Here is a 16224-nt window from a genome sequence, read left to right on the forward strand (position 1 = left end):
CCGGCCGATTCAGGCTCGTCGCAAGAAAATGGTTCCTAACTGCCTTCGACGAACCTGTGTCGTCACGGCGTTTCTAGCAGTTTTTGCCTCGGCCGAATACGTGTCGGCGATCCTTCCAGGGGCAGAACCCTGTTATTGCGCTTCTCTGTTGGGTTCTGGTGCTTTTAGGGGAGCAGTAATCAAGCTCTTTTCCTTAGACAAAAGGCATGTAACTTATAGTATTTCACGAAACTTGTTGTAATTTATTTTATTTTACTAAGATTACCTTTCAAGTACTCCTGGATGGGACACGTATAATGCTTCAAATAATCAGGCATTATATTTTTATCTTTTCGTGGAAGCTTTGTTTCTTAGCATTCTTGCATTTGAACTCCTGATGAACAAATGTGAAAATATTTCCTTACACATTTAACAATATTTCTATGCCTGAATAAAGCAAATAAACAGAATTTTTTTTTCTTGTTATCAAAAATCCACCTTCTTACACAAGCAGCCTTCACTAAATTGTTCAAAATCCTCAAATTTTATAATTTATTTTACACAACATTTTTTAAAAATTATCTTACACATCTTAATTTTGTACGAGTATGTTTTTTTTTAAAAATATAATGTGTTTACTACGCTTTTTATTTACTTGTATACTATTATTATTTTTTATTATTTATTTATTTTTGAATCGTGATATTTTCAAACTTAAATTTTAACTTCTTATATTCGCGGCATCTATCGATGGATTTTTAGTGATACAGTTTTGAATATTTTTAATTTCACAAACAAAAATTATGACGACCGCATTGATAATACGTAATAGTTGACCATGCAAAACATAAAATATATACTACAGTACAAATGAAATTATAATATCTTGAGTTCTTTTCGCTTTACTCATACGAAACGAAACATTCCTTTTCTCCCTTTCTTTTTTAGATTTTATTTATTGTTTTAAAATAGCTCCAATATTTTAATTGTACCTTCTTTTATGAGATTTTAAAAATAGAAATAAAATATTTGGTTTCTTTTCAAAATTCAAGTTGCCTTAATTAGTAAATAATCCTATGAAACTAATTAAAATTTATCCAAATATGTTTTAAAATAAGAAAAACAATCCGACTCGATTTCAAGCAAGATTTTCTTTTTTTTTCCTTCTGAAGACATGTTCTCAAATAGGTGTCGTCCAAATTCTTCCACACTTCTGGTATACCCGAGGGATTAGGGGGAGCAAACAATAGCGCTTATCGCAGTCGAAGAACTCCAGCCATACCTCCTGTGGGGTTTGAGGGGTGAAAGAAGTTTGAAAATACCAAGCTGTTTTTCCTGTTCTTTTCCCATTAAGTCTCACTCTTTTAAAAGTTTCTACTATTGAAAATGAAATTGGCGAATTCTTGACGTCTTAAAGGGTTGCCCACTCTTAAGCAGGGGTGTGTGAAAAAAAAAGAGAGAAAAAAAAAAGCACGTGTGGTGTGTCCCGAAGGTTGGTTCACAATCTTATTTGATTCGCAACGATTTAAAACGTCAATTATAAAGAAACAGGTTAAAAATGCATTATGAGCTGTCTTTGGAACAAAAAGCACCCCTTCCCCGGGTTTCAAAATAATTTGTACTAATTTGCAGAGCTAAATTTTAGCTTAGCCTAAACAAATTCGAGCTAAAAACAATAACTCCCGCCGTAATTACGTTAGAGCATTGAAACAAATTGCGTAGAACGCGGAAAATTCTACTCTTTCCAACGATGTATAATATTTATATATACAAGTAATTTTTTCACCCTTTTAATAGGCAATAATAGGTGAATTACGCAAAATTTGAGCTAAAAAATTAATTACAGAAAAACTAATTAGAATTTTAAAAAACAAAACCGCACCGGAGCGGGACTCGAGTAATTTTGTACAACATTTCAAGGCTGTAGGTGCTTTAGGGTCTCCTTGACGCTGTCCAGCCACACACTTCCTTTCAAAACTTTCTTTGACCATACTCTTTTTTTTTAATATAAAGAGATTTCTTCATAAGAGAATTCACAATTTTTAAATTATTTCTTTTAAAACACACACACGTACGCAAGAAACATAATTAAATAAAATTACGTTGGTTTGCTATGAGAGTAATATTGCAGTCGGCAGTGAATCTAAAAGAATACATAAGACTTACGAATTTCGAAGTCAAGGGTAGATAGTTTCACGATCTGTTTATTAATTCTTCATTAATTCTTTAGTTAAAAAAAATTAAAAAATTAATTTGAATTTTGTCATTTTGAATTCAAGTTATGTTTTTCGCAATCACGAGTGTTTGTGTGTGTATGTAGGCGTGTGTGTTTGTGTATATGTGCTGGCATGAGAGTGTGTGTGTGTATGTGTGTATATGTGGTGGTGTGTGTGTATGTGTTTGTGTATGTGTGTGTATGTGTTTGTGTGTATGTGTTTGTGTATGTGTAGGTGTATGTGTGTGTATGTGTGTGTGTAGTTGTGTATGTATGCATGTAAGTGTAGGATATTGACGCAACCTGGAGATGGTTTTTTCTATAGGAGCAGAATCGTGAGGAGCCGGTCGATGTTGGTGCTTCAGAGGATGCTGGCGGAAAAATAAAATGATAGCACGCCAAAAACAGTCAAATGAAAGCAATAAGCAATCGTGATTGCTCAAAAAAAGATAATAAAGAAAAAAGATTTTTATATTATAACCTCTTTTTTAAGCCTTATGACAATGATTCTATGTATTACTGAGCATTTTATGCCAGTTAATAGTTAATCAGCTTGAATTGTTTTTAAAAATATTTTACCACTACATCCGAAATGACTTAGTACGTAATTTTATGTACTTAAAAGTAGTTTAATTGACTCTAAGAGATCTTTAAAAAACATTTTAAAGGAACCTCGCGGGAACTTTTTTTTTTAATAAAAAATGTTCCAAGGAAGGGGGCACTTTTTACTTTTCGGGGCCCCTCCCGAAAACTGTCTGTATCCGCCCCTGCATTTTAATTACTGTTTTATTTTATTGTTACTGTTAATAATTAACAAGAAGTTCTGTCTAGAACTAAACGAGCCTACTTTCCCGTATACCAATATCGACTTTCTAGTATCTGATCAGTATTCTCAAAATTAGGTAAAATCGTAAATTATTTCAAACATATTTTTTAATATTTTAAGCTTATTTCGAGAAATAAAGTATGCCTCGCTCATCTAAAGAATTAGATACGTAAAAAATAAATAAAAGTACAAATAAAATAGCAGCACCTTTTAAACAAAACAGCTAAATACATTTTTTCCATCAAAAAAAAAAAAAAAACTTTCAATCGCTTTCAAAAAGGAAAAAAAAAAGAATTCAAATTAAAAGCTCATTAAAATAATCACATCAAAAAAAAGTCTGTTTTTCTCCTGTTGCCAAAAAAAAAAAAAATAAGAATGAATTAATGTACTTTCAAAAATAAATAAAAACAATAAAATGTCAACTTAGAGAAATAATTTTCATTGTTGAAAAAAAAAATCGTCTGCGCATATCTTTATGTAGAAACATAAAGGATTTCTCTGCCAAAAAATGAGTACATAAATTAAAACTTTAGCTTGAAAATAAAATCAAAATATATTTAAAACAATTATTTCACAGTAAAAACATGGCTGTGGAGTCAGAGTCGGAGTCCATCTGATTTTGGGACAAAAGAGTTAGATTCGAGAGCCGAAAGTTTTTAATTCAAAGACTCGGAGTTGGAATCGGTCATTTCCCCCAAAAAGTCCACAAGTCTGCCAATATTTGCAGAGATGGAGTAGGACTTATTATTTGATACAGGAGTTGTAGTCAGAGTCGAATTTCCAAGAGTCGGAGTCAGCCATTTTTCCTCCGTGCATAAATTTTTGCCAAAGCTACGAAGTCAGATTCAAAGTCGGGAAGTCAGAGTCCGAGTAATTTTCGGGCACAGGAGTCGGAGTCAGGAGTAGGTCGTCAAGAGCTATTTTCAACAAAGTTTGTTTGAAGTAAATCCGCCTTTAAGTTCGGAATCTATATTGACTTTCAGTTTCCCCTTAAGCGCTAATGTTAAGAGATTTGAACTGTTCAAAATTGAACGAAAACTTGTTCAAATCAAAAAGATATTTGCGATACATGTTTTTCATCAAAAGCTTTTCCCTACAAAGTTTGTTTGGAGCCACTTCACCTCTAAGTTCAAGATTTATTTTTGCTTTGAATTTCCCCGTAGGCGATAATGTTAAGGTTTTTTTTTAAACTGTTCAAAATTGAACAAAAAATAGTTCAAATCAAAAAATGAATTATGGGAATGAGATGTCCTCGCCTAGATCTTTCTAACAAAAAAAAAAAAAATTTGCTCGAATTGGACTATTCATTCAAAAGTTATTAGGGGGAGGGACAGACAGACAGACCGACAGACATTTTTCCCCATCTCAATACCCTACTTTCCAATTTTTAATTTTTCAATATTTATCTAACTATTTTATTTATTTCTGACTTTTTTTTTTGTTTTTCGGGATATTTTTAAGATGCATTAAGCCTTCTTTCATGCTTTTTTCTTCTTTCTCTGACTTTTACTGGGAAAGTAGGCTAAAAAGCGGAAGTGCAGTTTAACCGAAGCGCCAAACATCGAAGCATCGGCCAAGTGATTACCGAAGCTTCGGCTGCTTCTTTTCTTGAATTTTTAGCCATGAATACTTGAATTCAGTAGTGTAGCTAGGGAGGGGCGGAGGGAGCGGTCCGCCCCGGGCTGCACTTTTTGGGGGGCGGCAATTTTACACTTTTGAAGCGAAAAAATTTAACGCGTTTCCGAATAAGTAAATCATGCTTTTGATCTTTTTCTATAATAAAAAAAGGCCTTTGAATTCTAAGGTTGTGGTACGACTATGATAATAAAATTACTCAAATACGAAACATATGTGCTGTTCTTGTGGACATCTTAGCATTATATTGTTTTTTTTTCTCTTCTTTCGTCTTAAGCTACAGACTGAGGGTTGTCACATTTTACAGGAAGAGCAACCGCACCTTCCTATCCCTTAACGTCAAACAGCCCGAAAATGCAGTTTTAGGCCTTGAGTCTCGAAACATTTCCAAGCCCCGCCCCCCTCATCCCTTTACATCTCATCTTTAGCCTAATATTGAGTTTTTAAAATTTCAATACCAACAAATTCCTGAGGGCGGTCAAACCCTGGCCATTCCTGTAACATGATTAAAGATAGTCTAATATGTGTATTAATGACATCAACTTCGAACTTTAAAATCCCCATCGCATCCAATGCCTCCAAAAGTAGCTAAAAGTTGGGTTTTTGAAACTTAAATTTCAGAAAATTTCTAAGGTAGAGACCCCAAATTTGCACGAAATCACACGAAATCACCTAACGTCTTTTATACTGAAATCATCATTTTTGAGACCGTTTAATTACGTAATATGATTAAATATCATGGTTTTTTGACATTAGTCTAAAACTACACCACGTAGAGCATAATTACAGCTCTTGCTCAAAGTTATCGACTCAGGCGTTATAGAGTAATTGACCTAAAACTTTGATTCTTGTTGTTTCAAATTATCAACTTTGAGACCACGTAATTGAAAAAGTTGATTAGTTGCCATGAGTTTCTAACCTGGACCTTAAACTACACCACTCGTACTATAACTACAGCTGTGTCCCAAAGTTGTTGACCGCCGCGATCAAAGTTATTAACCTCTAAACTTGGCCATTTTTAAAAAATCATCGACTTTGAGACCGTTTAACTACTAAAGCCAAGAGAAACGAAAGCTATTTTATATTTTTCTTAGTACTATACTGTGGTTAGTAGTTAATCATATACTTATTTCTGATGGTTACTGACTGCTTTAGCAGATATCCGGGCCCAAACAAGGCAAAAAAAGTTTAAAAAATTGCATTTTCAAGTGACCTTTGCTCTTAAAGCCATGAAGTGAGTCACCAAAATATTTATACTAGAATGTACCTAGTATCAAGTAGCATCCTTATTTAAAAGAATTGACTCGGTTCACTCATTGCTTTTGAAGCAAAGCAATCATATGTATAGCTCTTTTTCCTCACGACCCTAAACTTTGACCCCTACTCAAGGATAAACAAATCAGTTTTTTTAAAAACTTCACTTTTTCTTATCATAATACCACTAACAAATCCTGAAATTTTTACGAAAATTGAAAACATCAACTGTCAAAATGTCCAGCTTTAAAAAAATGACTGTTAAAATGAATAACAGTTTCGAAAAAGATTTCAGGTCATGACGTTGTCGGTCAAACAACGACTAAAGTCGTTGTTTGACCGACAACGTTTTTAGAACGTCATTTTCAAAAAGTTTCATAGGCAGGCGGGAAAACTATCTGACTTCCCAACATTTTTGGAAATAGTTGGAAATTTATGCCGGTCAAAGATAGCCTACAATTGCGTCTTTGAAACTTTGGCATCGAAAAATTTCTAGAGCCCATACTTTAAAACGTCATCGAAGATAGATAAAAATCGATTTCAAGTGTGAAAATATTTCGGAAGGAAAATCCGGTCTTTGTTGGAGTTAGGGGGGCTTACACCACTAGCTACAGCCTACATTTACGTGTTTTTCAGTTCAGTTGAAAAGCTTTCCAGACAGCGCCGTTGAACCTTCCCCAATATCTTTATGTATCCAAAGCTAACATAAAATTGTTTTTTTAAGACTTCAATTTCGGCAAATTTCCTTGAGAAGTCCCAACCCCCTAACGTCACTAAAAAAAGCATAAAACTGGTTTTAATTTTGAAAAAAAAAAAAAAAAAGAATCTGGGAGGAGCTCAAAGCTTTTTTTCTATAAGCATTTCCAAAATTGCTTTAAATTCCAAATTTTGACTTAACTTTTTGAATTTTTCGGTGGGACTCTGAATTCCTTTTTTTATTCTTCTGCAAGAAAAATATGAAGGAAAATCTTATTAAAGCACTTTTGAATCTTTAGTTTATTAACTTTTTTTTTATCAAAAGGGCGGCAAATTGAGGAACCGCCCCGGGCGGCAGAAAGCATAGCTACGCCACTGCTTGAATTCATATTAAATGCATGCAATATGATACTCTACTACATATATTTCAATATGTATAGTGCCACAAAACATTTCCTGCTTACTGTCTTATTTTTAAACTAATTTCACTAATTGAAGTATCTTAGATCATTAACGTAACATAACATAATCTTAATACTTAATTTGAAATTTTTGAAGTCAAATTAAAATTGTTCGAGTTATGTACATGTATTTTTCCTTACTTTACTTATCTTTCAGAAAAAATTCTTTAAGTAAGAGAGTTAACGCATTTATTTTGGAACTAGCCCCGCTTAACCTTTTACCTGCCGATGTTCCCAAATGGGAACATTTTTTTGTGAATTTTTTTAGTAACGTAAATATTTGTTTAGACTTGTCATATCTTCTGAAATGACACATAACAGTATGAATTTATTTTAGGTGTTCTGAATTTTTAAAGTACGTTTAACCTTTATCTTGAAATTAAAGTCACATTTACTGAATTTCTGAACTTAGAATTTGTCTAAGTTTTTCTGTCTCTGCTTTTAAAGAAAAAAATGTAAAAAATAAATTATTGGCGTTATTTAGTAGCCAGAGGACATATATTTTATTTCAACTTAACAAAATATTTCCAATTATTATTTCTTGTGAGTTATTTCCATAAGAACCGACACGTTCCCATTTGGGAACATCGGCGTTTAGAGTATAGTATTTGAGGGGGAGTTTCGTCAATCGCGGAATTTGAGTGTGATTCCCCTTTACTTCAAATATTTTGTTGTGGAAGATCTGTTTTGTGTTGTATACACGTGTTCGGTTCCTTCATTCACGAACATACACTTTTTATCAATCAGCTTGCCCTTCACACAACTATTCTATTGTAAATGTGACCTTCACACCTGCCTTCATGCATTCTCTCTATTATAAGTGAATCGCGTTTTCGGGGTTGGAATTCTTGTTTTCTCTCCCTATTCACTTTCTAAGAATTGTAAGTGTTTCACACTTTTGGAATGTATCTCGTGACTGAGGGATAGGTAAAGATAAGGGCCTTTTATGAATTTTGACCAGTCTCATTTCATCATTTCATTTCATTACTCGACTCATGTGCGTTTCGTTTCTTTTACCAAGTCGCATACGTACCAACGATTTTGTTTTTAGACTCAGAATAATGTAGTTTTGATCTATTTAGTGTTTTTGAACTATCATTCCGTATAAACAGCCATCTTGAGATGCCTCGCAAGTTTTTAACGTTAGAAGCTGCGTTAGATTATTTCCACAGCTTATCCGACAACGAACTTGATGACGAACACGAGCATGATCTTTGTATTTTGCTACCTGATAAAGACGCGAGTCTGAGTGATGAAGAACACACAAACGATGAAGCCTTAAATGAAGTTTATCCTAAAGATGTTTGCGGCCAGGTTGACTTGATGCTTAGCGATGAAAACACAGGTTCAAATAGTTCAGATGATCAGCTTCACAATTCAGGAGATCAAAAGGGAAGCACAACCTCATGCTCTGCTCCAAAAGCAAAGAAACGGAAACAAGAACCCTATCCCAGGTGGAAAAAGTATGCTAAGTTCGAAGAAAATCTTCCGGGAAAAAAACTCGAAAAATTGACGGAAAAATTCTCCAAGCTTCAGGCAATGGATTTTCTGCAGTTATTTTTCAAAATACTTCCTTTAGATTATATGCAACACCTAGCTGATATCATATTAACTCTCAGTGAAGGTGTCAAGCAGACATGAACCTAAATCACATCGTCCTGTTCTGAATTTAAAAACAGATAACCATTATCTTGTCCCCTTCACTCAGAGACGTTGTACGGTTTGTCAGAAGCACGTGCGAAAACGGGCATTGAATGTGAAAAGAGACTCCGTTCATCTTGCTTCCCCCAATACCATAGACATTAAGGAAGCAAAAGTGTCATTCAGAAGAGAAAAGTATAATAGTTTATAAAATAAACAAAAATATTCATATTTTTTCATCCATTTCGAAGTAATAAAGTTTCGAGATCAATCCTCCCATTTACTTCATTCCAAACGCCGATGTTCCCAAATGGGAACATCCAGAAAACCCTATTTAGAAATTTTTTTTCGCCAAAACATGTTTGGGTTTGCTATACTAGAGGTAAATTGAGACATTTAAGCAAAAAATTAAAAGTAAAAATTAAAAATTTGAATTATGGCGTTTAATCGAATATCGTCGGTTAAAAGAAATAGTATTCGATAATGCGGGATATTTGATTTTGCGGGGAAATTTTATTTACCTTTCTAAATTGGCAACATTTGTCTTAAAACGTAATATTAATAATAAATAGATCGCTGCATAAAGAAATGTTATTGCTAAAATGTTTTTGAAATAAGCTAAATTTAACAGCAAAATAGTTCAACAATTAGTACAATACATTACAAGTACGTATGGAAATTATAAAAAAGTAACCTACAGCTTGAGTTATGAAATCTTTGTTTTGGCACCTTTTTTCAGCACGTTATTTTTTGAAAAATTCCATAAATTGCTTGTACTCAAGGTCTTTTTGGGAACACTTTTCTGACTCCCTTTTTCCCCTTCTCGTCTACGTCTACCGTATCTTACATTTAATATTTATCAATTCCTCATCATCGACTAAAGTTTGTATATTTATTTGCGTTATTTAATTTCATTATCGACTGTTTTTTTTTTTTTTTTTTTTTTGTAATCACAAAGACAAAAGAAATTTTTTAATTTCTTTCGCTGTTCTTTTAAAAACATTGAAAACGTTTTCATGGAATATGAATGTTGTTTTTCACGCCTTCAACGACAATCATTGTTCTTGCTTGATTTCTTTCTAATTTAGTCAAGATTTTTCCCCACAAAAATATTTGCTAAAGCTGATTAATATTATTCGATTATCCGGGGAAATTGTTGCATTAAGCGGGGATCTTTAACATTGCGTCTATGTGGAAATATTCGGTTCCAGGAGATTTTGTTCGTAAACACGGGGTATTTGCATATCCGCTACCCGATTAAGCAGTGCTGATGTATTTATTTTGAAAAAAAAAAAAAAAAAAACAAGAAATCAAAAATAACTATTTTCTTTAAAGTGATAAAACGTGGATGTGAAAAGAATAGTCTCTCTCTTCATATTTTGTTTTATAAAATATAAACAATAAAAATTCATTTTCAATTAACTTTTTTTTGCTTAATTCGAAGGATGTTTTATAATCCAGGACTATTATTAATAATCTTGAACAATCTCTACGGGAAAATATTTTATGGAAGAAGTCGAAAAAAGTTTACCCCCCCCCCTATTTTTTTACTTAAAAGAAAAAAGTTCTCTCGAGACTCTTTTTAAAATGTTTTAAAAGATTATCCTTACCTCCCCTTACCCTTAAAGCCAAACAATCTATTTTAAAATAAAGAAATGTTAAGAAGTTATTTACTTCAAATATAGGGGTTAAACTTATGTTTCTCCAAAAACGTTGAAGTTAAAAGAATATACAATTCATTTCTGGACAATTTCTGGTTCCAAGTGTTCAATACTTACAATCCATTTAATTAAATGTTCTTATCTACTTTATTTCATTGTATGGCATAATTGCGTAAAATTAAAGGACAATATTTTATGTAATTACAATTGTAAAATGAAACTCACAACATAAATTTTTATTTCAACATAAAATATTATCTGTTGAAGCGGCAGAATCACTTCGCATGATTCGGCCAGGACGATGCTGTGGTGAAATAGCCGAAACTTCGTACCATGTCTATTTATAGTAATAATTATTTTTCTTTGTTTTTGCCAACCGGAATTAAAATGCGAGCATTATGACAAAGAAAGTACGCTAAGAAATCGTCTCAAAGTTCTGTATCGGAAAATAATTTTAGCGAGAAAGACTATTGAAAGTTAGGGAAAACGATCACATGAAAGCACCCTATTATTTACAGCTTCACAATTACAAGGCACCTTCTATTCCAAGAATTTTCCAGAGAACCGGACGCTCTTTCGAAAGGAGTGTAAAATTTGGCGTGTTATCTTTCCCTTGGCGAAAACTTTCTGCGGGGATTTACAATTGTTTTCGTGACCAGTAATGGCGGACATACGAATTTGTATTGAACCTGCTTTTTAAGTTTCTTTCCTTGCACAAAGGAAGTTACAGACAATAGTTACTCTGACAGCTCACCTGTCATCCTTATCAGCACGGGGAAGAATTTAGATGTACCCTCTCAAATACAAGCAGTAAAGCTTGCTTTGAAATTTCTTTCTGATTCAAACTGTTTTGTTGTAAGAAAATAATGTGGAAGGGTTGACTGCAAGACACCAAGGGGGACATCTCCTTAGGGAATCCGCCCAGGCAGCCTCTGTTATTCCTCTCTCAGCTGGGGCTTTTAGTTGCATGCACAAAAGTATCCTTTAGGGAAATAGGGGATTAGCCGCAAGTTTTGATCTTTTGTAATAATTTATCTTTAAAATACTTCCCACGCTTGAGCAACTGATATCTGGACACTCAGAAGGGATTTAAAAGTCATCGCAATTACGATAAAAGAACCGAAAAGCAAAGAGATGTCTCTGTGTTTATTGGTCGTTTTGAAGGGTCACAATGTATCAAAAGGCACCGAAGAATACTTTTTATCCGCTTAGAAAATCATTCCCACAGTTAAAGCGTTTTTGTCCATTCAAATCCCTTGCTCACAGATTGGATCGATCAGTCAATTGTTTGAAGAATGTTTTGTTGAGCCCTTTTGAAAGTTAGATCATCTTACATTTAACAGTTTTGATTTCTTAAGTGTATAAACAGAAAAGTATGATATACTGAGATAAAAGAAAAAAGAAAAATAAATCAATAAAATAATTAGTGTTATAAAAATAATTGCTTTTCGTCCTATCCTCTATTGTTTATTATTTTCCCGTTATGTACTGTGTTAATTTAATGAATATTTCAGCACATATTAGCAACCTTGTATTTTATTGCACTATTTAATTCAGTGTCAAAAAACTAATAAAGCGAAGCGATTTTCGAATGCAAGCTGAACAGCAAAAACATTAAAATCCCTAGAGCAAAATGGGGAGAAAAGCGCCATTACAACGTAGCAAAAAGCAACTCCGTTCGTTATCTGCGGCATGCGCGTTAAGGGGTTTCGGGCTGATCATGGAATGGGTTATAGTATATTTCAAAATTAATTTTGAGTAAAACAATTCATCAAGCATGATTAACAGTTCACTAAAAACGCAAACAAATCTGCTAAGTTTATAAATTAAGCCACTAAAATGCAAAATAATACGTCAAGTAAATAAAACAAGTTTTTAACTAACAGAAAAAGTTACATTGAAATACCAAATAATTCATCAGTTAAATTACGCAGCATTAAAATCTCTTTCAAGTAAAAACAAATAGCCATATAAATCACAAATTCTTCAAAAATATTAAAATGTCCAATAAAATGAAAAATTAAAGCTTGAAAAGCGAATATTGAGGCAAAATTAACAGTATTTTTTCTGTTTTCGCTGAAGTGGAGAGTAAGCAAAACGGCAATTGTGAATGAACCCTATTCTACTATTTTACCAAAACTCAAAAATATTAATTTATTTATTATCTGTTATTTTATTTTAATTATTTATTTGACGCCGGGATGAAAGGAGTGATTTGTTTTTTTATCAACTTCAGATAGTACCAAGCATTTTTTTACTCAATATATTTAATTCAGAAAAATATCGTGACTGCATTTTTTTAAAGTGATATTTCTGTACCATATTAAATATCCATTTAATACATAACTTTTGAGAAACTTAAACTAACGTTTTCATCAAAAATATCTTTTAATTTAACATCTCCATATCTTTCGGTAATTGCGTTATTGAAGCATACGCTTGAGACAATATTTATTTTCCTTTTTGGTCAGTGTTTGTAACTAAATAATTGAAAAACAAACTACGCAGTTTCTGATTTCACCCGCTCGTTCGAGGTCGAGAGGATATTTATTTTCTTTTTTGATCATTTTTTTAACTAAATAACTAAAAAGCAAAACACGCAGTTTCCGATTTCACCTGTCATGAAAAACGAATCTATAAATAAAACCACCAAATTGGATTAAATTTATGGCAGTACGAGAAATAAATCCAGCAAATGTTCTTTGAATCTTACGCTGCAACAAGCAGTTTTTATCATTTTAATGACATTGGGAATAATATTTCCTCCTCATATTATGTTTGAATCTTAAAGAAAACTTTTTGAACTATATTTTAAAAACTCTTTTAATCATCATTTCAACTTTCCTTTTCCGAGTTTCACATTTCTTTTGTAAGAAAACACAAGATATGAAGATAGATTTGTTTTCATGCATCTAAAGATTAATTAAAAACGGATATATAATCTTGGTCTATTAATACTATTTTAGAACTATTGAATTACTCGGTTTGATTAAATTTTATTTCATGTTTTATAAAGACATAATTCAATAAAAAATAAATATCTGTGGGCTGAAAAGAAAAAATTATAAGTATCAACATCAAAAGAGGAAAAAATTGCAAAACAGTACATACACTTACTTCGGGGTAAAAAGAAATATTTTCAAATGTTAAAATGTGTTTTTACATCCGTAAGTTCACATGAGTCAAACATTTTTCAAAAATAAAATATAGCTAAAGGCATAGTCCATGTCGATTCAGGCAGACAAATAAATGATCTTACCTTCATAGCGTCAGGAATTTTTGATTTTAACGCATGTTAAAATTCAGAAAAAAAGTAAATTACAGACAGTTTTGTTTTTCGTAAAAACGTTCTTGGTCCGAGATACGGCCTGTCGAAAATGGCAGTCTGGACGATTTTTCTCTTTTGCGATGCTTGACAAAATGTTTAAACTTATTTATGTTTAATGTTATACTTCTATTCTAGAGTTTATATAAAAAAGTGTTCGTTAAACGGCTTACGATTTTATGATGCGTTCTTTTTTTTATTTGAAAGATAATGCCTTTTCTTTAAAAGGAAATGTATTATATGGAATTATGAGCCCAATCCTTCTTGCAACAACGTTATGAAAAATATAATTCAAAACAGTTTTTGAACCTTTTTCAAAGTTGCTGATTAAATTTTTTTTTACTGTTTATCAGCACTGTTTAGAACTAAATTCCCTGAAAAGGAGAGCTTCCATTTTCGAATTAAGCAAGTTTTAGAGACATTAAAATTATTTTTTCAGTTTTATCATTAGCTCTATATGTAAATCTAGACTTGAAAATTCAAAAACTTATTTAGTAGCAAGTAGTCAGAAGACAATTTTAACTTAGTTCAATAAACACATTTTAATTTTTAGTTGCCGCTTCATCTAGGAATTTTATTTCTTATAAAAACAAGAAAGCAGTCTTTAGCCGCTTTGCCAGTCGAAACCTTAATGTCGACACTTTTTATGCATACAACCGTTTAGCGTACAGCTAAAATAAAACCATCATGTTTTAACAAAACTGAAAACTCCGGGATAAAACCGTAACGAAAAGTTAAAAAGTTGCTTTATGACTAAATTTATAGTGTCTTCTTACTACTTGCAACTAAAAAAAAAATAAATTTTCAACTCCCCCCTTTCATATATAGTTCCTCAAAACCCCTATTTTTTTCAGATGACTCAGAAACCTGTTAAACTTGAAGTGGAAGTTCTCATTTACAGAGAATGAAGTACGCAGCAATAAATCACCATTAAAACGATCAAAACTTAAAAGTTTGGCAATTTCGAGAAAAATATTCAAAAACTGACCTAAACTTTTTTAAAAAGACTCTTGCAAAAAAAAAAAAAAACGAAACTAGCAAACTTATTTCTTAAAATGGTGCTTTGAGTTTTAAAGAAAACATCACTACCTTTAAATAAAAAAAAACCGCAACAAAATATTGGGCTCCGTAAAGGTAATAGAGCAGTTTTCAAATTTTGTCGAGAATCTCAAGTGAGAAATGGTGCCCAGGTAGCTATCTCTGTCGAGCTGTCTCTCAGGTTAGAAATTTTACTTGGTAAAAACAAAATGCGTCTTTATTATTTCTTTTCCGAATTTTAGCATATGTTAAAATCAAAAACGTTCAAGACTATGAAGGTAGCCCACCTGCCTGGATTGACATTGACAGTACAGAATTTTCACGTTGATATTACAGTCGATGCTTTAAAGACATGTTATGTCGTTTTTTGTAATTATTTTTTTTTTTTGAAAATGCATTTATAGACGGCACAGAGTAATTTTCGCGGTTTTTTACTTACCTTTTTTATCAAACATTTTTTTAAAAGCTTGAAATTTAGTGTAGATTTATTTTCTCTCTAAAATTTAAATATTCTGTGCACAATAATTACTTTTAAATCTCCCAGAAACGAATGATCTTCTACCGCATCGAAAGGATGAAATTCGTTCTCATTATCTTGCTTTTTCTCTTGATTAAAATTTAAATTAAAAGATCTATTTACTGTCTATGTTCTCGAAGATTTCAAAAGAATATCGATGTACCGACCAATTAAAAAATTAACGGAAATAAATGAGGTAGAAGCTTGCAAGAACTGATCGAGATGAACTCAAATTAAAGTAAATCGTCCAAAATAATCGTTTTAAAACTGCCTTTTACGTCCAAAAGTGTTGGAAAGAATCTGTAGTTATCGTGTCTAAGCCAACTACACTTGGACGATTGCATAAATTGCAGTTGCGAGTCCTCGAAGTAAAAAGAAAGATGAAAATGAAGCAGATACGTGAACAACTCTCCTGGAACAAAGAGAAGCTCATTTGAGTGCAACAAGACTGAGAAGGTATTTTATTCATTGATGAATATTTATTTGTAATATGTGTCGAAGAAAAAGGTGTTCAGGTTTGGCATTAGAGAAGCGAAGTGCTTGAAAAATCTTGTGTAAGACATTCTCTTAAATCGAGACTTCCTTTATGTTGTGGGAATACATGAGAGTGAGAGTTGCTAAAACTAGGTCATTGTATGTATATTAAAACAATGTGTGAATTCCGCTCTTTAACCAGATGTACAGAATTACTGCATGACACTCTTTTCTGAGGATATTTATCTTTCATAAGACATAGCAGAGAGACATTTATCTTTCAGCAAGATTCCGCTTCGTGTCACATATCTAAATCGACTTGTAGATTTTAAGCAGAAAAAGGGATTTCCGTATTAAACTAGCTTAGCAACTCTACCAATCTCAATACCATCGAAACTTTGTGGCATCGTCAAATCTCAAGAAAAAGGTTCAAGATCTAGAGCCTGCTAACAAAATTGAACTCATTGCCGCATTGAAGAGGATATGGAAACAGTATCTGTAG

General features: G+C 32.4%; 1 protein-coding gene across 1 annotated transcript; it reads left to right on the forward strand.

Annotated features, from left to right (window-relative positions):
* The first annotated feature begins 8188 nt into the window (after positions 1–8188).
* LOC129231079 (uncharacterized) lies at positions 8189–8707 on the forward strand. The gene has a single exon (XM_054865324.1). It carries the CDS (start codon positions 8189–8191, stop codon positions 8705–8707), a length of 519 nt encoding a protein of 172 aa, XP_054721299.1.
* Positions 8708–16224: the final 7517 nt, after the last annotated feature.

This window comes from Uloborus diversus, chromosome 10, assembly GCF_026930045.1.
Source record: "Uloborus diversus isolate 005 chromosome 10, Udiv.v.3.1, whole genome shotgun sequence".
In the NCBI taxonomy this organism is placed as follows: domain Eukaryota; kingdom Metazoa; phylum Arthropoda; class Arachnida; order Araneae; family Uloboridae; genus Uloborus; species Uloborus diversus.

Excerpts from the sequence above, each read along its gene's own strand:
- LOC129231079 (XM_054865324.1), top strand. The coding sequence starts at position 8,189 with ATGCCTCGCAAGTTTTTAACGTTAGAAGCTGCGTTAGATTATTTCCAC.